At 38.8% G+C, this 27,205-nt stretch overlaps 1 protein-coding gene across 7 annotated transcripts in view; it reads right to left on the bottom strand.

Moving 5' to 3' along the window:
* Nucleotides 1–523: 523 nt before the first annotated feature.
* LOC149812083 (polyadenylate-binding protein-interacting protein 3-like) overlaps nt 524–27,205 on the bottom strand; it is a 70,847-nt gene continuing 44,165 nt past the window's right edge. For 5 of the 7 annotated variants that reach the window (XM_089993738.1, XM_089993739.1, XM_089993740.1 and 2 more), the window contains 5 exons: nt 23,182–23,402; nt 22,939–23,085; nt 3,282–3,377; nt 3,056–3,118; nt 524–800 (listed from right to left, as the gene is read on the bottom strand). In XM_089993738.1, coding sequence (XP_089849864.1) covers nt 783–800; nt 3,056–3,118; nt 3,282–3,377; nt 22,939–23,085; nt 23,182–23,402 — 545 coding nt within the window. In that variant the 3' untranslated portion in view covers nt 524–782. Of the gene's footprint in view, nt 826–3,055; nt 3,119–3,281; nt 3,378–22,938; nt 23,086–23,181; nt 23,403–27,205 lie in introns of all 7 variants that reach the window. The other 2 variants (XM_089993743.1, XM_089993742.1) reach the window with 2 other exon arrangements.

Genomic DNA, 27,205 nt, shown 5'->3' with positions numbered 1-27,205 from the left:
ATAAACCAAATCATTTTTAAAAAAAAAATTAAGAAAATGGACCTGAACTGGATCGAACAGAACCATTTTGAGTCGGTCAACATTTTGATTCTTAAAAAATAAAAAATCATAAAATTTTAAAAAAGGAAAATATAGAAATGACGTAAATGATAGGGTCCAATTGAATTATAAAATATGTATTCAATGCCTAAACAATATAGGAACCAATAAATATCATAACTATAAAAAAAATTTAAAAAACAAAACTGATTCGCAGGACTAATATCATACATGCTAATACTAGCTCGGATGCATACCATATCCGAATCTGCACCTAAACCCAAAAGTGGTTAACTCCAAAACCTGTGCACATCATCGATCCAGAAGATCGCAACATTAGCACGGCAGCATCAAATGCTACTAGAATCATCTACCAACATAAACAAATTCAGGAATAGAGGGCAGGCAGACAGCAACAGATAATGACAGATGGTTATTTGTGGTAAACGAGCTAAATGCAAAAGTTCACGCAAAACAAAGGGTACGAACTTGAACAATAACTTTAATACAACATGACGGTGGAATTTACAAGAACACTATAATGATAAAATGTCGGCGATCAACATTCTCACATTCAGGACACCACAGTCCAAGCAAACCCCATGGTCCTTGCCAAACGTATAAATTATTTTTTCATAATTTTTTCTTAAAGAATTCCTTGAGACACCCAAAAGAAAGACTATTATACACGTATCGTTGGAGGACCATGACAACGAGTGTCAGAGTGTGGACTAGTACTCCCTTCATTTGAACTGCAACTCCTGTCAGTAGCAGTTAGAGCAGATACTGTCAGCACAAAAAGAATGAGGATGATGAGAATAGTACAAAAAGAATAAAGAGAATGGAGAGAAAAAAAAAGTTGTACTATAATCATATATATTGCTCGCCGAGTGCAGTTAGATGTACCAGACGGTAAGCTCAAGAAATGCAGAAATAGCTGCAAGGTAAATTGCAAAACAAAAGGATCTGCAAATGTGTCACAAATATGACCTACGCTACTGCATCAGTCGCACATATGCATGCAATAATGCATGTGTGCAGTCACGCATGAATGTAGGGCCTTCAACAGGCAGCGTTTGATTGAAATCAGGGTTTACCCAAATAACCAGTCAGGTTCCCATACCAGACAGGATTATGCTGCATCAAGAAAATGAATCAAACCCAACCTGTATCATTTCGGGAGCATTTTTTTAATGCAATTTTTTTTCAGGAGCATTTACAATGAATATTTTCACAAGTATACACAAAATACTTGAGTCTGCCAGGTTGGGTAGGATACCAAACAAATTATATGCCAAACCCAACCTCTGTTGCTCAAGTTGGCTTTGCATTGACAAATAATGCTCAGTCTCATGTAGGTGCACACGAGCCGAGCTTGGGTTGTTCAAGCTCGGCTCGGCCAGAAATATGTCTGATTGAATTCGGCTCAAGCTCAGAGTCGAGCTTGAATAACACTGTCCAAGCTCGGCTCGGTTCCGAGCTCAAGCCAAGCTTGACCGTATTTCAAAAAAAAGTGTTTTTAAAGTTTTCAAAGTCAGGAATTGAACACGCCACCTCTACAAAATTGTATAGGACGTCCGTTTCTAATACAAGGGACAGAGAAAAAGTATGTTTAGACAACGTCAGTCACTTTTTTTTATAAAAATCTCTACAACTACAACGGACAAAGCAAAAAGTATATTCAGTACACAGAAGCAGAACATGTCAACATTATCACCTTTTGACAAAAAAGCTCATTAAGGCAAAACTCGATTTTCGTATCACAGATACAATACCAGACCGAGCCTAACTGAGCTTTTTGAGCTTAGTGCCTTGATCAAGTTCGGGTCGTTTATCTAGGCCGAGCTTAATCTGATGTTCAAACTCGGCTCATTTATATTTACAAACAAGCTCGAGCCGAGCTTAAACAAGCCGAGCTCGGGTTAGCTCGGCTCGTTGTGCACCCCTAGTCTCATGTCCATCCCCAAGTGTTCTGGTTCAGGTCAGGGTCAGGTTTTCAACACAAACCCAACTAATTGATAGTGCTATACACAAGCACGCACACATGCAGGAAAGACACCTGCACAGCTATAGGCCTACAATGCTAGCATGAACAGAGGCTAGCATGAACAGAGCACAATGGCAAAACATGTAGTAGGGAATGAACAGATCCAACTGGAAATTCCAACGCTCTATGCCTATGGTTAGTAGTTTGTTTTCTTTTCCTTCAAAGACAAAAACATGGAGCAGTCTAGAGCACGTTCTAAAATAGATCTTTCCACAGACTGAACATGATGAGATCGCCAGCTATGTCAATTGCACAAGCCACTAATAGCTTTAGGGTATGTATGTTTTGGTCACAAGTGATTGTGATTCTCAGCTATGATTCTTCAGCCTGTGATTCCTGGTCACAGGTTCACACTTGTGACCAACTTTCACAAGTTAAAAGGTGTTAAAAGGTATATAGAATCACATCTGTGATTCCTCAGCCCATTATTCAACTTTCATGTGTTTGTGTCGCTCTGTGAAAGTTGTGCGGTTGTGATTTATAATCAAAAGAACTTGAGAAAATCCCACTTTCATAGCATTCCAAACATGCTTTTAGTGTGATCAAACAGTTATAAGTTTCTTATGATCAGGACAAGTTTGGTTCAAATGTGATTGTTAGATAGTTACTCCATGTTAGACAAGGATCTTGAGTTCCAAACCCACAGGCTATTCACAAACCTGTGAATGGAAAACAATGATCCAAACAATTTTGTTCAAACTGTATTTATGTGGGTTTCACGAATCAATAATTGGATCTTCACATTAAGTATTATAGGAAAACGAGGCTGAAGCAATTGTAATATCTGAAACAATGCTAATAAGTTTTTTTTCCTGATGAAGAAACATCATACCAAAGTGTGTACAAAAATATTAGCAAAGTATTTAGCAGAATGACAATGGTGCTGTAGAGAGAAAAAGAGACTATTTCCAGCAAAAATACATGGGAAAACAGCAGATAGAGTATAATGTATAAAGAAAGATGCCTTACAGGAGGATAACTAGGCATGTAAAAGACTTGCCTAGGCTGACCTATAAACATCTGCTGCCCGTACTGCCAATAGAGAAGTAAATGTTAAAAGAACAAAATTTTGCAACAGAAAGAACTTAAATGGATGCACAGGAGTTAGATTTATAATTGCAAAAATGCATTTCAATCATAAACAACCCAAGATTCCACAGAAATACAAAGCTACTGTGTAATTTTCATCAGATACCATAGGGCCATTTGGATAATATCCTTGAGGAGATGGCATTGGTGCAGCCTGGGCATTGTATACAATGGGCTGATGCCCGCCAAAGGAGTGACCAACCTATAAAACATGGCAACTGTAAATTTCAGCTTGAAGATTAAAGTTGTATTGAGTGATGAAACAAGACACAAGCTTAAAAGAAATTATAATATTTGTGAGGTCATGAATCACCCCTTTGTGTTTTTGTGAAATATACCCCACAATAGAAGCACAGTTCTATGTCATCTTATCAAACCCCTCAATGATTAGATTTCATCTACAGGCAAAGTTCTCCATAAGCATTTTATGAGGAATTCTTAATTTAGAACACCAAGCATTTCTGGAAACAGCCAAAACAACCCAACAAAAATTTCCTCGTTCATATGGTATAGGAGCCAAAGCTTCATTCAGAATCTCTAATTGTTTTCTTCCAAAGCATATAAAATAGAAAAAAAGGAGGAAGATGTAGGTCACTATTAGAATGTGGAATATGGATTGGATATGGATCCGATATCGGATCCATATCCATTCATGAGTTTTGCTTTAGTTGTATTATAATGTAACATGTGTTACTTATAAGGGGCACTTTTGTCCTTGTAAAAGATAATTGTAACCCTATACTAATGAAGCACTAGTGCAGCAACCAAGACAGTTTTGGGCCTGCCGATTTCTCAAGAAGAGCTCTCTCTCTCTCTCTCTCTCGTGTTTTCACATGGTATCAGAGCACGCTGTATTTATGGGCGAAAAAGGACCTTCCTCAGGGACGTGAAAAGCCAAATCCTCTTCCTCGACATCAGTCCACGTGCACTAGCCAAGATCTGCTGCAGCAAAAGCCGAGTTCTCCTCGTTCCTTTCAGAACATGTGAATCTGGTCTTCCTCAGCGACGTGAATCAGTTTACACAAAAAGGCTGACTTCATCTCCTCTTCTTAATTCACACACAGCAACTGCTGGTCACTTCTTCTTCTTCATTCATTCACAGTTTACACAAAAAGGCTGAGTTCGTTTCTTCTGGTACCAATTTCTGTCATAAGTTGCGTCACTTTATTCTTTGTTTTCAGCCACATTTCTGTCATAAGCCTACAAATGAATTCTTCAGGCAATTCTGGTCTTTCCTCCAATTTCCTGGGGCAGCTGGTTTCGGAAAAACTGAATACAAATAACTATTTGACTTGGAAAAGGCAGATTACCCCTTTTATTCGCAGTCAAGATCTTTCAGGTCACTTGGATGGCTCCACTCAAATATCTCCGGAATTTGTCACCACCGAAGCAAAAGGGGATGGAGAAATGTCAAGCACTATTCGCAATCCTGTATTTATTGCTTGGATAAAACGTGAACAGGCTCTCGTCGCGTATATCACTTCCACACTGTCGCAAGAAGTTTTGGTTTCTATCTCTGATGATTGCACATCTAAAGTATTGTGGGAAACTTTAGCTCAAACCTACTCTCAGATATCAGAGGCTAAGGTGATGTTTCTCAAGCGTGAATTTCAGCTTTTAAAGAAGGGAGCAATGACCATTATTGAATTTTTAAATCAAGTCAAAAGCATCACAGATCAATTAGTCATTGTTGGATATCCAGTGTCCGATAAAGAAAAGGTGCAACAAACACTGAATGTCATGGGATCAGAGTATCATGTACTTGTCACTTCTTTATTATGCTTGCCTTCGTTGCCCAGTTTTGAGGAATTACGTGCTAAACTTTTCCAATACGAGATGTCTTTGAAAAGCATATCTAATGCTTCAGCACGGCAATCATCTACGCATGAGATTCTTGTCACAGGGACGTTTGTTGATCGTACACGGGGAGGGCGTGGCAGAGGCAAGGGAAATCCAATCCAGGGTGGACGTGGGATACTACTTACACCAAATTCTAATGTCAATTTTTCAAAGAATGTTCCCACATGCTATCAGTGCAACAAGCGAGGTCATATCAAGGCCAACTGTTGGTTCAACCCACCAAATCGGAATAGAATGCAAAACACCAGAAATGTTGGTATATCAGGAACTGCAGGTACGTTTCGAGTCAGTGAAGATGCTAAGGATCTCCTTCTATCTGCTATGGCCAACTTGAATCTGAAGCAAAATAATGATGGAATATGGTATGTTGACTCTGGGGCAGCAACCCATGTCACTGGTAATGTAGGTAAGTTCTCCATTCTGACTCCCTATTTTGGAAAATCTAATATTGTAACCGAAGATGGAACTCACCACCCTATTTCAAGCATAGGCAATGTCGTCATTCCTTTGTCTAAGTCATCTATTCTTTTATCTGATGTTGTTCATGCACCGAATATAAAGAAAAATATTGTATATGTTTTCAAGCTTGTTGATTCTACCAATTCTTCTGTGGAATTTACTCCTATTTCTGTCTTTGTCAAGGATCTTCAAACGAAGGAGATGTTCGCTAAAGGAGAGCGACGTGGAGACATGTATGTCTTTAATGAAGATCCAGCCTCCAGTGTCCTAAAGCCCCAGTCTGATCTCGTCTCCAAAAGTGTCCTAAGTACATCCAAATGTAATAAGTCAGATCTCTGGCATTCTCGTCTTGGTCATTGTAGTCAAGTCTTTATTGAAAAGTTAGTGTCCAATGGTCTTCTTTAGGAGTTTGTTTCACCTTTATTGAGGAATAAAATATGTCCCAGTTGTCAGGTCTGCAAAAGTCATGTACTTCCTTTTCATCAAATAAATAAAAGAGCTTCTATACCCTTTGAGATAATATGTTCAGATGTTTGGGGCCCAGCTCCAAATCCTTCCTTTTTTGGAAGTAAATATTATGTATCCTTTATTGACAGTTTCTCTCGTTTTACCTGGATATTCTTTATGAAACACAAATCAAAGGTCTTTTCCATTTTTCGTCACTTTCATGCCTATGTTAAAAATCAATTCTCTCAAAATATCCAAATTCTCCAATGTGATGGAGGTGGTGAGTATTCCTCCAAAGAATTTTTAGATTTTCTCCAAGATAATGGGATGCATCGTAGAGTTTCTTGCCCGTACACTCCACAACAAAATGGAATTGCTGAACGTAAACACAGACATATTGTAGAAAGTGCAATGAGTATGATGCATGGGAGTAACTTACACATTAGTCTTTGGTCTGAAGCCTTTCACACTGCCACTCATGTGATAAACCGACTTCCTATGCCTATTCTTGAAAATCAATCTCCCTATTATGTTCTCTTTGGTGCACATCCTGATTATAATGAGTTACGAGTTTTTGGATGCATATGTTATGTTCATATTGACAAATCCATGAGGACTAAATTCCAGGACAAAGCCTCTATATGCCAATTTGTAGGTTATGCATATGAACACAAGGGTTACAGATGCTATGATCTTGCCAATAAGAAGATTAGAATTTCCAGAAATGTTGTTTTTGATGAAAATAATTTTCTGGGAAAAGAAACAGAGGCCAATCGTGAACCTACTGGTGCAGTTGCTAATTGGTATGATCCATGGCTTAGTGCTGAACTTATTTCACATGCTGCCGAGCATACTATTCTGTCTCCTGAAAGCATACATGGTGAGACAGTTTCAGATGATGCATCACAAGCAGAGTGTCTAAGATACAAAGGAAATGTGTATACCAGGAGATCTAGAGAGCAAACGAATGTACCTGTTGAAGAACACATTGTATTGTCTAATGACAGAGAAGCACCAAGAAGATCAGGCAGGATAAGGCATCCTATTGAAAAGTGGGTTAGTTATGACAACTTTTTTATGGACTTTCAGATTTTTCTATCCCAGATTGAAAAACACGATGAACCACTTGGTTTTCATCAAGCTATCCAATCCCACAAATGGATTGAAGCGATGAATGAGGAGATCGAGGCACTTCATGAATGTCAAACATGGGAGATAGTTGGCCGTCCTCCAGACAAAAATGTTGTTGGTTCCAAATGGGTTTATAAAATTAAATATAAACTGGATGGTAGCATTGAACGGTACAAGGCGCGTCTTGTGACCAAGGGTTTCACTCAAGAATATGGTCAGGATTATGATGAGACATTCAGTCCAGTGGTGAGAATGGGAACTATTCGCATTATACTTGGCCTGGCAATTGAACATGGGTGGATCCTCAGTCAGCTTGATGTTAAGAATGCATTCCTTAATGGGGACTTAAAGGAAGAGGTCTATATGGAGCAACCTCAAGGTTATGCAGAAAGAAGCCCAAAAGAATATCTATGCAAGTTAACCAGAGCTTTGTATAGATTGAAGCAAGCTTCTAGGTCATGGTTTGAAAGCTTTTCCTTACAAATCCATAAACATGGTTTCTTTCGTTCCCAACTTGACCATTCTTTGTTCATATATAGGAACGGTACTACTATGGTTTTCTTACTCATATATGTTGATGATATTGTTATCACTGGTAATGCTCCAGACCACATTCAGCGAATTAAAGTTCTATTGAGTATGCGGTTCAAAATGAAAGACCTTGGGGAGCTGAGATATTTTCTTGGAGTAGAGGTAGACAGACAAGGTGATAAAATGTCATTAACTCAACATAAATACACTCTTGATCTTCTGGCTAAAGCAGGAATGACAGATTGTAAACCTCTACCCACACCCAGTGTTGTTAACCAAAGGCTCAGTATTTATGATGGTGAGTTATATCCTGATGCAGTCAAGTATCGGACTTTAGTAGGTATGCTACAATACCTTACCTTCACTAGACCAGACATTGTGTATTCTGTCAATCAAGTATCTCAATTCATGCATGAACCAAAGACTGGTCACATGGATGTTGTCAAACGCATCCTTCGCTATCTAAAAGGAACGGTGGGTGATGGACTCACATATACTTAATCTTCATGGAAATCACCAAAACATGACATACTGGCCTATACAGATGCAGACTGGGCAGGGGATCCAGATGAGAGAAGGTCTGTTTCAGGATATTGTGTTTTCATTGGGAGAAATCTTGTCTCATGGAATAGCAGAAAACAGAAGGTTGTGGAAAGATCTAGCACAGAAGCAGATTATAGATCTATGGCAGTTACCACAGCAGAAGTGACTTGGATTAAGCATCTTCTTATAGAGATGGGAGAGGATATCTCAAATTCGACACTTATGTGTGATAATAGAAGTGTTATACAAATTACATTCAATCATGTTCATCACAGTCAGACTAAACATATTGAAATCGATCAACATTTCATCAGACAAAAGATAGCCGACAAAGAGATTGAACCAGTTTATGTGCCTTCAGAAGACCAAGTTGCCGATATGTTTACAAAAGGTCTTACAAGTCACCGTTTCTGGTATCTGAAGAACAAGTTGCACATGGTTCAACCCCATGCACAACTTGAGGGAGGGTATTAGAATGTGGAATATGGATTGGATATGGATCCGATATCGGATCCATATCAATTCACGAGTTTTGCTTTAGTTGTATTATAATGTAACATGTGTTACTTATAAGGGGCACTTTTGTCCTTGTAAAAGATAATTGTAACCCTATACTAATGAAGCACTAGTGCAGCAACCAAGACAGTTTTGGGGCTGCCGATTTCTCAAGAAGAGCTCTCTCTCTCTCTCTCTCTCTCTCTCTCTCTCTCTCTCTCAAGTGTTTTCACAGTCACAACATCTGGGGCACTTTTTCAAGGCTGCTGTTTTAGCAGCTACCAGATACTTCTTAGTCCAGACTCCAGATCATAGAGACCTATATTGGTTCAGTTGTTAGGGCTTTATCTTCTCATCAATTTCTTAGTTGGATGGTACATTATCACGGTAATTATATTTCATTGGAGACAATGAGATTGTCCCAAAAATTGTAACTTTTATTTTTCACTGTTTCTTCCCAGGTTAAGATGGGTCATATTCTTCCTATTTAGGTCTTTATTGTTGGACATTTTCTGACCTATGAACATCACTATGCCAATATTTTGTGTGAATTCAAGTTGTTGCTGTCTTCTGTTTGTGATTGACATTTCTTTTTGACGGCTGCCTCCCATAAGCTTGATATATGCAACAGATAATCTGGATCTATTTAAATTACACTAATGAGACTTAGTGGATCCATTATTCTTGTTGGCCTTTCATGAATTATGTCAATCATGAACAAAGAAAAACTTGGGTACATGGCTTCATAAAAGGCTGAGGAGACATTATCTAACAAAGAATCAAGAATGATCATGGTTTTTGTTTTAGTAGAAGATCTGAGATAAATCAGTCAAATTCAAATTGCCCAAGGTGACAAGGTTTTGAAGGAGCACTTTTGCACCAAAAAAATGAAAAACAATACAAGATGTTTTGATTCTTTTATACAGAAGCTTTGGGATGATATCTTATAATGCATGGATCTGGTGTTCACTCATATTATTTATAGGAATTTAAGCCTTATCTTGGCAAGCATATGAACATATAAGAACAGAATTTGGATTCAATCATTTTCATATGGTGCTTCAACCTGAGTTTCATAGAGCGAGCGGTATGATACTGCATAGGCCTACCCTTAGTGGAGATGATGGCTGAAGAAGACAGTCAGATAATTCTCTTAGCAAAGATCTTTTAGTGATACTGGTCTTGGCTACTAGATCCTCCACAGATCATGATAGGAGAAAGTAGATTCCAGCAAGCCTGAAGTCCTGTATTGATATGCATGAAACTACATGAATTGCATCTGATATAAGGAACTAAGGCATATGAAATAGACTATGCAACTACAAGAGGAAAGTGTCTTATGTTGAAGAGGAGGCTAATATTGTCCATAGTTGTTGACTATCATAGGCTGCCATTTATCCCTTTAATGTCTTTTGTACTTCTTGAAATCATGTAAGGGATATTTGTCCTAACTCAAAAGTTTCCATAAACTTGATAAAAAGAATTAGAGAAGTCTAGAGAGAGTGTTTTGGCCCTAGAAATATTGTTGTACATGTGAATGTGGTTGCTGAGTGCATTTGGAGATGTGTTGAAGATTCGAGTGTGACAAGGGGGCGGCAGCTTGGGTATGTTGTAAAAGGGTGTGTAGAACACCATATAGGTTGAACCCTAGGTGTGCACCAGTGTATCCAAGCTGTTTGTTGGCTTGTATAAGCATCAAGAGTAGGACCAACCATGAGTTTGGGTTCAAAGGATAAGGGGAGTACTCCCTTGGAGAATTCTTCATCAAAACCTAAAGTCTCTAGTGGTGAAGCTTCGGGTGTGAATGAAGGATCAACATTTCAAATTACCACCACGAAATTCGATGGAAAATTATGAAGAGTGGTCTCGATCAGTGAAAATTTTGATCGGAGCAAAGAGGAAGCTTGGGTATATAAATGGCGTAAGGAAGCCTGAGGAATGGGATCCTACATTGCTGGATTGGGAAGGCGATAATTACTTAGTAATGGCGTGATTACTTCAACCCATGAAGCCATACATAGGGAGGACCTTCATGAATTTTGAAACAGCTAAAGAAGTGTGGGATGCCATTCGTTAGGTGTATTCAAGAAAAACCAATGTGGCACAAAAAGTGTGATCTCATGGAAAAGATACAAAAGTGCAAACAGGGAAGTCGCCCACTAAGTGAATACTACAATGAACTACGCCAGTTGTGGGAAGAATTGAGCTCGTAAACGAAAATGAAATGTGCTAGTTGTGTGAAGTGTGTGAGTTGCTCCAAGGAGAGGCAAGAAGAGTTAGAAGAAAGAATGAGGTTTTTCTTCCATTATGGAATGTGTATACCATCCTTCAAAGGGAAGAAGATAGAAGGAAGTTGGTTAATGGTCAGGACTCAACTGTTGAAAGATCGGCACCCTTAAGTGAGGCATATCCCCAAAGATGGAGTGGTAAAAGAAGTAAAGGTCGAGGGGGAGCCTTCATGTGGGGTCATGGAAGAGGCTCCCACATCAATGATGAGAAGGAAAAATTAAAGTGTACATATTGTGGCAAGACTCAACATACCAGAGACCAGTGTTGGGATTTAATAGGAACACCCAACTCTAGGGGTAACCGTGCATATAGTGCAGGTCTTGAGAAGAAGGAACTCAACAAGAAGTAGCTCTTCTAAAGAAGAGAATTGAAGAGTTGGAACTAAAAAACATGGAACTCAAGAGAAGCCTGGATGAAGCCACCACATCAACTTCATACCATGCTCATCAAGCTACAGAGGCAACTGCACTTCTCTCATCGAGTGAGTGGGTTATTGATTCTGGTGCTACAGATCACATGGCCGATATGAGGTCCCTATTCTCATATTATTACTCTTCATGTTCCAATAGGAATCTTAAATTAGCCAATGGGTCTCCTTCTCCAGTCCTTGGTGTGGGAACTATCCATACTTCGTACTTTCATTACAATCTGTTCTGCATGCTCCTAAATAACTTGAAAACTTGCTTTCAGTTAGCGTTGTTACTAAAGACTTGAATTGTTCCATAACATTTTTCCTTTTTTGTGTCTTTCAGGACCTGAAGACGAGGAGGATCTTTGATTGTGGGCACGAAGAGAGAGGGTTGTATATGTTGGAGAGTTCTAAGGAGCCAAGGACTAGTAGTCACCATGTGTCACATAGGATAGAGACAGTTTTGTTATTGCACTTGAGAATGGGACACTTGCCCATCTCAAAGTTCCAAATTGTGTATCCAAATCTGAAAGGGAAAGCTAAGAATGAAGTCTTATATTGTGATACTTGTCAGAAAGCAAAGCAGTGTAGAGTGTCATTTGGTTCACTTCAATGTATAGGGTCCTACTCCTGTCATGTCTCTTCTTGGTTAAAGTATTGTGTATTCCTCATTGATAACTATTCTAGAATGACGTTTATATGATGAAATCCAAAGATGAAGTTTGTTTCTTGTTCCTTGTGTATCATAAAATGATTGCAAATCAATTTCATGCATCCATTAAGATTCTCAGTTCTGATAATGTGGGGAATATATATCTCATAGGCTTTAAAAGAATCTACATGAATATGGCATAGAATCCCAAACTTCAAGTGTTTACTGTTAAAATGTAATGTTCTTTTTATATATATCAGAGTTACCGGAAGCGCCCCTACAGTAGGGGAAGCGCGCTTCCCCGATACGCGTTTCGGAAGCCCGAAATGTCACACTTCCGAAACGTGTGGGGGAAGCGTCCCCTTTTTTTGGGAAGTGTGTTTTCCTTTTATGGGAAACGTGCTTCCCCCTTTTTCCATTTTATTTTTTATTTTTATTTTTATTTTTTTCGCTTCCCCCTCGCTTCCTAGGTCGCTTCTGAGACGGTTCGTGATTCGCTTCTAAGTAGTCCCATACTTCCCGCTTCCTAAATTTTTTAAAGTGTCTCATCACCATTGCTTCAATTTGAAAATCGATTATTTTTCAAATTGACATCAAAAATGCTTTTTTAAATAAAGATCTTAATGAAGAAGTATATATGGATGCTCCACCTGGTATGGAAATCCCTAAAAATAAAGTTCTCCGTCTTCGTAAAGCTCTTTATGGAATGAAACAAGCTCCCAAAACTTGGCACGATAGGTTTAACAATGTAATGATAGAAAATGGTTTCTCTTCATGCTATACTAACACTGCATTGTTTGTTAAGAAATCTGATGCAGGAATTGTTATATTACTGTTATATGTTGATAACAGGTGATGATACCAAGGGAATCAAGAGCATCAAATCTATCTTGACTTCAAAATTTGAAATTTCAGACTTAGGAATTCTGACATATTTTTTTAGAATTGAGGTTGTCGATTCTCCAAGAGACTATTTTTTGTCTCAAACTAAACTTGCTTGTAAGATTCTTGACAGATCAGAAATCACAGATGGCAAGGTCTGTGAAACTCCTAAAATAGTGGGTTCGAAGATGAAGATTGATGATGGGATTCTCCTAAAAGATCTCACACCTTACAGGCAACTGGTTGGATCTCTAACGTATCTCAACAATACTAGGCCTGATATCTCTCATGCAATACATGTTGCTAGTCAATTTCAACATGCACCTACTACAGTTCATGAGTGTCATTCTCCGCATCATCAGATACATAAAGGGTACAGTAAAAAATGGGGTATTTTTATCTTTTTCTGAATTGAATTTAATTGCTTATACTGACTCTGATTGGGGAGGTGACCCGAATAACGGTCACTCCACCACTGGTTTTTGCATCTTTTAGGTGAATCTTTAATTTCTTGGAGATGCAAGAAACAACAGAAGGTCTCACTCTCATCCACAGAAGCCGAATATAGAGCCATGGCATCTACTACCATGGAGATTTTTTGGATTCGCAGATTGCTGGAAGATATGAATGTTCAAGTTCAAGGGCCCACAAAATTATGTTGTGATAATAAAAGTGCAATTTATATGGCCAAAAAACACACATTTCATGAGCGCACAAAGCATATTGAGATGGACTGCCACTATGTTCGTAAAGAATACTTAAGAATAACCATAGACCTTCCATATGTTACAGCAGAATATCAACTGGCAGACTTCTTCACCAAAGTGTTGTGCTCTCCAAGATTTAACTTCCTTCTCGGCAAACTTCCGATTATGTCACCCTAAGTTTGAAAGGGGGTGTTAAAATGTAATGTTCTTTATATATATATATATATATATATATATATATATATATATATATATATATATATATATATATAACTCAATAAGGGTATTTCGGTCATTTTTCACATTTTACGCATATTCTCATTTGAGAATATGATTGTAATTTCTTTTTTTATTTTAGTCTTTCTTTTCCTTTTTTTATTTTTGTAACATGGGGGGCCCCTCAACATATACGTTGGAGCCCCCTCCAACGGTTATAATTATAACCGTTGGAGGGGCTCCAACGTGTATGTTGGAGCCCCCCCACTCCTCCAACTTGTATTTATAGGGGTGATTCCCCTCAAGCTTCTTTAAGTTTTTGTAAAGCCCATTTGGAACTCAATATATTGAAGTTCATATTTTTTATGCCTTTGTGCATGTGTATCCGTGCCTTTGTGCACTTGTGAGAGTTCTCCTTGTGCCTTTGTGCACACTTCATGTTTATAGCATTGTGTTTGTACACAAATACTCTTTTTATAGAGATTTTTACATTTATTCACCCCAACAAAATGGGGTTGCTGAGAGAAAAAACCTGACACATGTTAGAAGTTACATGTGCACTCGTTTTTGAGATGAATGTTCCTAAGAGGTATTGGTCAGAACAAGTTCTCACAACTACCTATCTTATCAATAGGCTGCCCACTGAGGTTTTAGGTGGAGAGTCACCAATCAGTAGACTTAAACCAAATAATCTGTTATTTCATGTTGTTCCCAAGGTATTTGATTGTGTTTGCTACTTTCACCTTCCAAGCATACACAGAGGCAAACTTGATCCTAAGGTTGTAAGATGTATCTTTGTAGGTTATCCCTCTTCTCAAAAAGGATACAAGTCATATGACCCTCCCTATTACTAAGAGGAGATTTGACTCCATGGATGTGTCATTCTTTGAGGACAGTCTATTATGCCCAACAGGGAGAAGGTTTTTCTGAGTGGGAAATGGCAAGAACTGAGGTGCCTTGTTTTCCAAGAGTCCCTATTGATAGTCCATCCAGTGACCTCCAGAAAAAAAAAGTCTGAGATGATCAAAACTTACAGTCGTGGAGAAAGAGATATTTTATTACCTTCATCGCCCTTGATCGAAGAGACTCCTGCTTCAAATGTCCAAGGAAGCAAAGAAAAAGAAGAGCCAAGCACAGTTGAGCCACCAATAAGTGACTTAAATCTTTCCATTGCCCTTTGCTAAGGGAAAAGACTTTGTGCTCGGTATCCAATTTGCAATTTTGTATCCTACCATAATACATCTGCCAGTTATAAAACTTTCATTGTCACTTGTGATGCCAATCCCATTCCAAGAACTGTGGAAGAAGCGATGAAGATTCCTTAATGGAAGGAGGCTATGATCTGTGAAATGCAGACACTTCAAAGAAAAACAGACATGGGACCTGGTAGTCTTGCATCCTGAAAAGAAAACGGTAGGATGCAAATGGGTATATACCCTCAAGTTTAAGGCAAATAGAACTATTGATAGATACAAAGCAAGATTGGTGGCTAAAAGATATACTCAGACCTATGGAATTGATTATCATGAAACATTTGCTCATGTTGCCAAGATGAAATCTATACAGGTTATCATTGCTTTGGTTGTTCACAAGTCTTGGCCACTATACCAGCTTGATGTAAGAAATATTTTCCTTCGTAGTGATCTACAGGAAGAAGTGTATATGGCTCCACCTCCTGGGTTCTCTCCAAGTGCAGAGAAGAATCTAGATTGTAAGCTAAAGAAGGTTATGTATGGGTTAAAACAATCACCACGTGCATGGTTTGATAAATTCAGTAGAGCTATCATGGAGTTTGGATACAAAAAGAGTGCCTTTGTTCACACTCTTTATTAAGAAAGGAGAACATGTGAGTATTCTCATAGTCTATGTGGATGGCATAGTTGTTTCAGGTGATGATGAGGAAGAAATATCCAAAGCTAAAGAAGTATCTAAAGCAAGTATTTGACATCAAAGATCTAGGGAGGTTGACGTATTTTCTAGGAAATGAAGTGTTGCAATCTTCTAAGCGGTTAGTTCTTTCACAGAGGAAGTATGAAATAAATCTTTTAAAGGAGACAGGCATGTTAGAGATCAAGCTTGCAGATACTCCAATGGAGGTGAATCACAAACTATGTGCAAATACTTTAAAAAAAAAGAGATTACCCATATTAAGTCAAAATCAGGTACCAAAGGCTAGTGGGGAAGCTTATCTATCTGACTATCACGAGACCAGATATTGCATATGCAGTAAGCATATTGAGCAGAGCATGCTCCTAGCCAGTCACATATGTAGGGAGTGACCCAGGTGTTGAGGTGCCTCAAGGGAAACCCCAAGAAAGGGATTCTCTGTGCTAATCATGAACACTATAAAGTAGAAATATTCACAATTGCCAATTGGGCAGGACTGCCAAGATGACAGATGTACTACAAGTTATTGTGCCTTCGTAGGAGGAAACTTAGTGGCATGGAAGAGCAAGAAACAAGATGTGGTTTCACGCTCTAGTGTTGAGTCAAAATACCAGGCAATGGCACTAGGGACAAGTGAAGGAATGTGGATAAGTTCAATCCTACAAGAGATTGGTATTGATGTGGATCACCCGATGTTATTGCATTGTGACAACAAGTCAGCCATTCATATAGCTACAAACCTTGTCTATCATGAGAGATCAAAACACATAGGAGCTATGTCACAGGGATTCGGCTAGCAGGGTGCGGGTGCGGCACCGGGTGCAGTCAACCCGACCCTGGGTGCATTGACCGCACCCAGGGTCATTTTTGTCCATTTTTTTGGGATTTTTTTTTTATTTTTTTGCCCTATGAAATGGGCTGCGGAATTTTAAAAAAATTCTTTGGGGGGCGCTACCCCCCTATAACCCCCCGCCAGGGGCGGCCCCCCTGGACCCCCGCCCGCTGACCGCGCAGCAGGACCCGCGCCGGGGGGAGCCCCCGGACCCCCCTTCCTGCAAGGACAAAAACAATGAATCAGGCTCCATAACTCATCACTTTCATCTTTGGGGACAACCATATAAGATAAAAAAATGATAAAAAGTAAGTTGGGCATAAATGTTATAGACCTTAACAGCTACCATACATTCATACATATACACTATACATGATATATATATATATATATATGTATATATATATATATTACATTTTTTCCCCTGGCGCACCCCCGCACCCGGTTTTTTTGGAAGTGCCGAATCCCCGCACCCGCACCCGCGCCCGCACCCGCACCCATGTGACATAGCATAGGAGTGGATTGTCACTTCATAAAGGAAAAGATTGAAGATAAGACATTTGAGATCACTCATGTCTCAAAATCAACTTGTAGATGTTCTCACAAAAGCTGTGTAAAGCAAAACATGCTGAATCAATTGGCATGATTGGCATATTCACCACAAACTTGAGGGGGAGTGTTGAAGAGGAGGCTAATATTGTCCATAGTTGTTAACTATCATAGGCTGCCTTTTATCCCTTTAATGTCTTTTGTACTTCTCGAAATCATGTAAGGGATTTTTTGTCCGAACTCAAAAGTTTCCATAAACTTAATAAAAGGAATTAGGAGTCGAGAGAGTGTGTACTCTCTTCCCCCTTTCTTCGTCTATCCCTTTGTTCATCATCTCGCTTTCTCTCTTATTTATCTGTCTTCTCTATCTTCTCCATTCTTCATATGTCTAGTGATTGCAGGAGCTAGAGACTGATCTGGGTGTTGAACATCTTATAGCCTCTTTAGTGGGAGGTAGGCAGGGTTCATATGAGCAGGTTGCTAGCAATACAGCTGTTCTATAGCTCCCAAACCTGACTTTCTTACCATCATCATCACAAAACACACTTGAGCAGACTCAACAGTTCCACTCAAAACATACTTAATCCAACTTAATGCCATTTTAAATATTTCCAAATAACTACAGGCATTGAATTTCAAATTGGTAATGATGAAGTCACTCCTGGAGTACCTACTCCCACCTAATAGAAGCTTTAGATTTTCAAATTTCAAACTTTTTTTGTTGATCAGACACTATAGATATAATCTATAAGCATTATTTAGTAGAAAACGAGTTTTGGATCATGTGATTATCGCATACACGTATGTTTTTTAAGACCTTTAAAAATCAACTGCTCACAATGTATCAAAATTGCATGACTTAAAAAATCTTATTTTTATGTCCAAAAAAATGAACCAAAGCATGATTCCTATCAAATAAACTATGTTGAGTACATCCATAAGGTTTAATTGAGAAGATACAACCTACAACCATGATTTCTAGTATGTAGGAATAGGTACTCCTGGAAGCACTGTAGCATTATTCATTTCAAATATCTTTATGTAGTACAAAGTGCCTCCCACTGCTTGATAAGTTGTCAAGATGGTGATTTTTGTTCCAAGGAAGACTAGAAGTGATAATCAAAAGGACTGAACTTATGATGATTCTCAAAGGTTCTTTTGGTTGATATTTTGTTGTTCATATTCATCTCTCAAGGCACTTGCTTCTTAGAATATTGCAACTTTACAACTACAAGCTTATTTGATCCTCGAAGCATTGTTTGGATGGTAGTATCGAGGTTTTATAGTTCCTCACTATATCATTATTATGCCAACATCTTCTCCAACGACCATGCCATCTCATGTATCATGTTCATATTCATCCTCATCATCATAGTAATCTCTCTCTCTCTCTTGGTCAGCCATCACCCTTGCAAGGAACTAGGTTGACTACTTTCCAAAAACCTGATCACCAGAAAATAGACAGAAACCTTTACAATATGGTTTTTCACATAGTTCGGGATACCACACGGAACAACCCCCTTTGTATCAAAAAATGGTAATATCATCTAGTATAATATTATATCACATAACACAATTACACACCTTATTGTATCCTATGATGCATGCTGTAAGCATAATTATCCACCTTATTGTATCCTATGATGCATATTGTATCAAACAGTTGGCGACTAATGAAGAATGTGTTCTTGTATAGGGACTTACATGAAAGGGTGTATATCTAGCCCCCACACTAATATCATGGAGTTCCTCAAGCTAAAGTGTTGAAACTTGAGAAAGCAATATATAGCCTCAAGCAAGCACCAAACACATGGTTTGAAACTTTGTCATTGGTAATACTTTTACTTGGTTTTGTTCGAAGTCAATGTGATTATTCCCTACATATACATTCTGGTACTACTGAAATTACCCCATTTCTTGCATACATAAATAGCATTATTGTTATGATACCATAGCTAGAATCCAACAACTGAAAAATATATTCCATAAAAGGATCCACATGAAAAAACTAGGTCCACTGAGGTACTTTCTCGATATTCAAATTAACCAACAAGAAGATCCACTGATCCTAACTTAAAGCAAGTATGCCAAGGATCTCTTAAGCAGGTTTGGAATGAAAGACCATCAACCCATTAAGACACCACTTGCAGTAAATGCTTCACTTGAATTGAATCAAGAAGGTGTTGTGCTTATTGAAAGGCGACAGAGTTTTGCAAGCTTAGCAGGAGCTCTTCAATAGGCTTACCAGGCCATACTCAGCATATTAGCTAATAACCTATGTCACATAGGTGCGGGTGCGGGTACAGCGATGCGGCATTTTAAAAAAAACTTGGGTGCGGGGATGCGGGAGTGTATATATATATATATATAACAATTACCACTAATGAAATAAAAAAACAGTTTTTTTTTTTGGTCCAGGGTTGGACATTTATGACTCTGGGTGCGTTGACCGCACCGGGTGTCGCACCCGAGTCGCGTCGCGTCGACGCGGGTGCGGCTCCCTGCTGGCCGAATCCCTGTGACATAGCTAATAACATATCATAGTTTATGCCAGAGTTACCGGAAGCGCCTAGGCATGTGGGGAAGCGCCTTTTTTTTGGAAGCGCGCTTCCCCCATGCTTCCCCCTTTTTTCATTTTTTTCATTTTTTATTTTTATTTTTATTTTTTATTTTCCTCTTTTTTCGCTTCCCCCTCGCTTCCTAGGTCGCTTCCGGTTCACTTCCTAGGTCGCTTCCGAGACGGTTCGTGATTCGCTTCTAAGTTATCCTATGCTTCCCGCTTCCTAAAATTTTGAAAGTGCCTCGCTTCCCGCTCCCGCTTCCTCGACTGGCAACAATGGTTTATGCACAACCCAAACAAAAGATATATGAAGGCTAACAAGAGGATACTCAGACACATTAAACGCACACTTGGTGATGATCTAGCACATAAAATATCAAAGTGTAAGTTGGAGTCTTCCATGGTTGTGGTAGCATACTCAGATGCTGAGTAGGATGGAGATCCAAACACTAGGAGATCTGTGACTAGTTATGCAATGTATTTAGGTTCATCTAGTATCTTGATCAAAAAAGATACAAAGGACACTGGTGTGCTCTAGCACAGAGGCAGAATAATGCATTATGGCAAGTGTAACAACAGACATTTTGTGTATTAGGCATGTGCCCGTCCTTGCATCAAAAAAAATGGGAGATCCTTACTCTATTGTTATAATTGAAATGCAGTTGTCATCTCCACTATTCCCCATGGGAAGATAAAGCACGTTGAGCTGGACCAGCATTTCATTATAGAGAAAGTTGAAGATCAAGAGATTCTGTCTGTTTTCAATCAAGGAGTTCAGATAGGTTATGTCTTTAAATAGTCTCTATCAAATTTTTGACATTAGATGCTTGAACAAACTGCCCATGTGTTAACCCATGCACAATTTGAGGGAGCCTTGTTGAAATTGACTCCTTTATGGCTATTTTCATGCTTGTGTTAATGTTTTCTACGGTTGGTATTAGGGGTATTATTTTTTTTAAGATAGAAGAGGTTATGATGTCTTATGTAAACATATAGAAGGTAAAATTGTCACTTTAGGGTATATGTAATTTAATAGAAGACGTCCTACCATAGTCCTCATTAATGGCTGCTTTAGAAGCAGTGTCTCCTCTATCTTCCTCATCCTTCTTTTGTCTTTCCTACATTTTATTGCTTATGTTGGGCATAAATTCCTATGTCCAAGTTCATAACTTTCGATCTAAGATTATGTTTTTACCCTTTTAATTTATTTTCATTCTTAAGATGTTGCTTTAAACACTTTGACGATTGCAACTAAGTGCCCTGGACATTGATACTGTGGTTGCTCTTCCACCATTGATGAAGAATAATCTCTCTCTCTCTCTCTCTCTCTCTCTCTCTCTCTCTCTCTCTCTCTCTCTCTCTCTCTCTCTCTCTCTCTCTCAAAAATAGGAGTTTACAATTTTTCCTTACTAGGATTTTGCATTGTTATCTTTCACTTTTATTCATTCAATTATTTCCCCAACAATCACTTTGAAGTTATTATATCTAATAGTTGAAAACCCATGACAAATTTCTCGTCATTTAGCATCAAACGTGGAACTTCACTCTCTCTTGCATAGTGCACCACAAGCCAGTTATATGAATGAAAAATGTGCTAGATTATACTCCTGAACACTGATGGAGCAGAATTTTCTCTTTCTAAGGTCAAAAGTTCTCAATATACATCTTTGTTATATACCACTTTGATTCTTTGTAATCCCACTAATTGTTTTGACATTTAGTTGTATTTCATGTTCCCAAATCTAGTGACAGTTGTTTGGATGCGATTGGGATGGTTTCAAGCTCTCAGACTCTTTCGTACAAGCCACACATACAATCTGTTCTATGTAGAGATGCTTGCAAGAAAGTGTCTCAGCATGATCTGATGAGGAACGTGAGATAATCCCAATGGATGCACAAGTTGTGCCACTTCAAAGTTTTGTTCTATACACTGGTTAATAAGGAGCTAAGTTTGAAGAAAGTGCCTGCTTTGGGCCATCCAATAATTCAAAGAAAGAGAAAGGTCAAAACTATCATGTTTTGTAATTAACTAGCAAGGTAAAGAGTTAATGACCATTAATTAGATGTAAACTAACAGAAGCAGACAAATGGCAATTTCTTGAAACATTGGACGCTAAAAGTTAAATTTTTAAAACTCAAGTGATTAAACGTAATTTCTCAATACTTTAAGAACGTATATGTAAACTACCTTTTTTGTTACCTTGCTTTTTTGTTACTTTTTCTTGTTCTCTTTTCTTATTAAATAACATAGCCTCCATAGCTTAGGTTGCAGGTCTTACCCATCCTCCATTCTATACTGCTGGTATAGAATGACCATTAATTAGATGTAGACTGACAGAAGCAGACAAATGGCAATTTATTGAAACAGTGGGCGCTTAAAGTTAAATTTTTAAAATTCAAGTGATTAGACGTAATCTCTCAATACTTTAAGAATGTAGATGTAAACTAGCTTTTTTGTTATACCTTTTTTGTTACTTTTTCATCTCTTGTCTAATTAAATAACAACCTAGCCTCCATAGTTTAGGTTGCAGGTCTTACCCATCCTCCATTCTATACTGCTGGTGTTGAGCCTCTCAAGTGAAGAATCTAACCTGAAAGCATTTTCATTCACCACAGCTTGAATTCAAATCTAGATATGAATTCCTAGATCCAAATAGATCCTGATCAAACTTGAGACAGAGAGAGAGAGAGAGATGCAGATATGGATTGGGAGAATAACTTGGTTGAACCAAGTCAGACTTGGAAGTTGGAACTAGATTTGACGTGTTTACAGATAACCAGTTTGGGATATGGTGTGCACCAACTTATTTATGATGTCGGCAAAATTAAATCAGATATATGGTTCAACTTGGATGCAATTGCAAAACTACTATACGCTTGATCTTTGACTAAACACAGATGGAGATCAAGTTTATCAAAGATGTTCCCTAAAAAGGCTTGTAAACATAACATTGCGTACACAACACACAACCAGAGCATTTGCTAGCAAAGAATAATATCTATGCTGTTAAGCAAATGGACAAGTCTTAGATACACAACAGTGGTCCAATATGGAACCCTCATACCTATCAACCACGGAACTCTGTTACCAGATCCACCAGCAACAACAGGAATTTCCAAGAAAATGCATTTTTTGTTACTTGTTTAAGTATACAGTGATGATTCTACTTGAAGATAAAAATAATAGATTACTGTCAGCATCAATTTTTTGCAGATGATGATCCACTTGTAACATTCCTCAAGACATCACAAAAAGCAGAAAGTATATCGTGCACATAATATATGACAAAAATCAATTGAATTTAAGAGCTCACCTCTAGGCCGATTGGTAGGCCATGCATATGTGGAAAAGAGGATACATTAGTAGGCAAATAAAAAGAGCCATCAGATACAGGAGCAGGAGGTCTCAAGGGAGCCACAAATGGGGTGAAACTCTTTGCATTAGGGTTCGGCTTAAATTCCTGGATCATGGCAGGAACAAAGAAAGCAGGTTAGTAGAACATTACAATTAAGCTTCAGCAAATTCATATTAGAGAGAGAGAGAGAGAAATCGTCACCTTGGCATGAGGATTTAATGTTGATTTTTCTGAAGATAATGAACCCACTGATGAGCTTGGAGACAGTGCAGGACGACTCGAAACAGAGGCAGAAGCCACACACTCAGAAGTGGATGATGTTGAACTCCCAGTTCTAGACCAACTATTCCCAACTTGAACAGGCAACCTTTCCTTTCCAGATGCCAGAGAATCTGAAATCTCTCCCGAAGAACATGAGATTTCTGGATTTTTCAGGGTGGACGAATCATAGTTATTGTTAAATCCAATTGGCATCAGTAATGAAGAAAGGGGAGAATATGAAGCAGCATTGGCATCAAAGAACCACCACAAGGATATATATATATATATATATGGAGAGAGAGAGAGAAAGAAAAATAGATAGAGATAGAAGGAGAACTGTCCAACCAAAGGAAGGTCCAAAATCTACAACCGTTGATGATCGGCAGTGTTCCTTCTCTAACGAGAGTTTTTCATCAATCAGACTTTACATATTGGATCTTCTCATTTATTTAGTAAGCATCATGTTTCAGATTATGAATTTTCGATATTTAGATGTTCCCTTAAAAGCACTAAAAATCAATGGCCCACAATACTTTGTATTATAAAGTTTAAATACATTATGAACCGCCAAATTTTTCACGTTACGAAAAACATGTCTAGATGCCATATAGTCTTTGTGCAAAGCATATTTCTTACTAAATAAATTATAAAGAATAAATATATAAGGTCCATTAGATGAAACACTCAAACATTGGAGAAGGGAGCAGTCCAATCGTCATTGGTTCTAGATTTTGGACCTTCCTTTGGTTGAACGGTCCCATATATATATATATATATATATATATATATATAGGATGCACTTGCTCCGTATTGTGAACCATTAGATCTCAGAAAAAAGAACATGTATCGCAATTGTTAGCATGAAGCTTTGAAATCCTTCATCTCTTTAACCATAATAAATGCAAACAGTAACCCGCATAAATGCAATGCATATTTTTATTTTACATTAGCATGACCATGTAATTAAAAAAAGATTGTGTGCCACACAGGCACTCACACAAACACACATAGATATAGGATATTTGCTACATATTTGTAAATGCAATATGGTAGAAAACAGCACTTTTTCACATTTTTCATGTTTTGGTAGGTTTAACCTTATAGATGTGATCTATGTTGTTTCTTTAGTAGAAATAGGTTTTGGATCATGTTTTTACAACATGTAAATTGGTTTTCCAAGGGCATCAAAAATGAGCAATCCACAATGTATCAAAATTTCATGACTTAAAATATCATAATTTACAATGTAAGTTGCTTAAAAGGAAAGGTTCATGCTGATGTTACATTTGGAGAGCCTGGCCATTTCAAAATTGGTGATTCACATGGAGACAAAGGAACGAGAAGACTTTCAAGTGTCGACAGGATTTATGCAGACCCCCAAAGATTACATCAACATCTGAAATACTACTTAAATAAGCTGCCTTACTCAAAATGGGGAAGAGTGGACCTGTCATACTCATTATATGGCATCTATACCATGAGCGGCGAGCTTGGGTGACTCATCACTTAAAGCATAATTTTGTTCACTTCTACTAGTGTGTTTTAGCAAAATTTCCTTTTTTTATATATACATACATACATATCTATGTCACATAGGTGCGGGTGCTGCTGCGGACGAGGATATGCGGCACTTTCAAAAAACTTGGGTGTGGGGCTGTGGGGAGGATATGTGTCTGCGTGTGTTTTATCTGGTCAGATTGGGTAGGCGCCTAGTCGCTGGACCTCAAAAGGGAAAATTGGTAAATTTTGAAAAAGAAAACCCTTTTTCATAAAAGGGTAAAAAAGCAGGTTCTTCTTCGTCTTCCATGTCTCCCCTCTTCTCGTCTCTTCCTCTTCTTCTCTTTCAGTTGAGTGAGAGAGAAAGAGAGAATATATATATATATATATATATATATATATATATATATTATTTGGCTGAAGCATGTGTAATTAGAATTTGTGTATCTATTAATATGTGTACATATTATGAAATTCTCTACAGTATATACGTTATGAGCTTTGTATTGATGTATAGATATATTCTGAATTTTTCTGTTTTTATGGTCTAAGATCATGTTTTTCTGAATGCTTGGATCAGTACAAGCATGATTCTATTTAAGGCATGTTATGAATTTTGTGTTAGCCATTAGCATGCATACATTATTATTTTTTGTTATGAATTTTTCTTTTTGAATTATGCCAATATTATGACCTAAGTTGCAGGGATTCGGCCAACCAGGTGCCGCACCCACGTTGACGCGATGCAACACGGGTGCGGCACCCGGTGCGGTCAACCCGACCCTGGGTGCGGTCAACGCACACAGGGTCATTTTTGTCTAGTTTTTAGACTTTAAAAAAAAATGCCCGATGAAAAGGGTTGCAAAGAGAAGGATTAGGGCAAATTTTTTTTGCCCTAATCCACCCTTCCTCTCCTCCCGACCTATCCTCTTGAAGCCGATGCCAATCGACCTCTTCGACGGACCCCGACGCCGCCGCCGACCGCTCCGTCGGACCTCTCCTCCTCAGGTACTCTCTCTCCTCTCTGACTCCCTCTGCTCTCCTCTTCGACCCCTCCACTGCACAAAGAGGGCATAGGGAGGGGGCCCGGCCCCTCCCCTGCACAAAGAGGGCGTAGGGAAGGGGCTCGACCCCTCCCCTCCACAAACAGGGCGAAGGAGGGGGCTCGGCCCCTCCCCTGCCAACAGGGAATGCAGGGAGGGGGCTCAGCCCCTCCCCTGCACAAAGAAGGCGCAAGGAGGGGGCTCGACCCCTCCCCAGACAACAGAGAGTGCAGGGAGGGGGTTTGGCCCCTCCCCTGCACAAAGAGGGAGGACAGGGAGGGAGCTCGACCCCTCCCCTGCCAACAGGAAGCATAGGGAGGGGGCTCGGCCCCTCCCCTGCACAAAGAGGGTGCAGGGAGGGGTCTCCGCCCCTACCCTGCCAACAGGGAGCGCAGGGAGGGGGTTGGCCCCTCCCCTGCCAACAGAGAGTGCAGGGAGAGGGCTCGTCCCCTCCCCAGCACAAAGAGGGGGCTCGACCCCTCCCCTGCACACAGAGAGCGTAAGGAGGGACTCAGCCCCTCCCCTGCATTACATTTGCACATTCACCTAACTGTCAAAAATAAATCTTGATTGTGTGCATAATTGATTTTAATATAATTTTTTTTGTTTTCAGGACAAAAATGATGGATAAAGGGAAAGGACTTGCGTCATCCTGATCCCCACATGTGAGTTCTACTACTAGTGTTGTTCATAGTTGTAGTGGGAGTGATGATGTGGGGCAACTATGGGTACATGTAGATAATCTTTGCAAAAACTGGAAAAGGAGGTGGTGGAAACAAGAGATTTCGATGCAAGCTCTGTGAAAGAGATTTTGGTGGGTCTTATACAAGAGTTAAGGCTCATTTGTTGAAGATATCAGGACATGGCATTTCAGGATGCAGAAGAGTTGATGAGGCAATGCAAAAACAATACAAGAAAATACATGAAGAATATGAGAAGAGGAAGACAATGAGTGATTCTTGTGCAATTAGTGTGTCATTTTTAAGCCACCAAGAATATGCTAAAAAAAAGAAAAGTAAATGTAGGAGGTAGAGGAAGATGAACGATACAAGCATCATTCAATACATATGGAAGGGAGGAGATGGATAGAAAAGTAGCGAGGTATTTTTATTCTAGTTCACTCCCATTTAATACAGCTAGAAATCCTTATTAGAAGAATTTAGTTACTTCTTTGGCAAATTGTAATTTTAGTGGCTATGTACCTCCGAACTCAGAAAAAATATGAACCACAATTCTTGCAGAAGAGAGGGCAAATGTTGAGAGATTGCTAGAAATTAAAAAATATTCATGGGAGCAAAATGGAGTTTTCATTGTTTCTGATGGGTGGACACATATTCAAAGGCGTTCACTAATCAATTTCATTGATTCTTCACTTAGTGGCCCAGTATTCTTGAAAGCAGTTGATGCATCGGGGGAATATAAAA

The sequence above is a fragment of the Nuphar pumila genome, chromosome 17 (genome assembly GCF_984573655.1).
Source record: "Nuphar pumila chromosome 17, dmNupPumi1.hap1.1, whole genome shotgun sequence".
Classification (NCBI taxonomy): domain Eukaryota; kingdom Viridiplantae; phylum Streptophyta; class Magnoliopsida; order Nymphaeales; family Nymphaeaceae; genus Nuphar; species Nuphar pumila.
The sequence above is the reverse complement of the archived record's forward strand: the minus strand, read 5'-3'. Positions and strand labels throughout refer to the sequence as shown.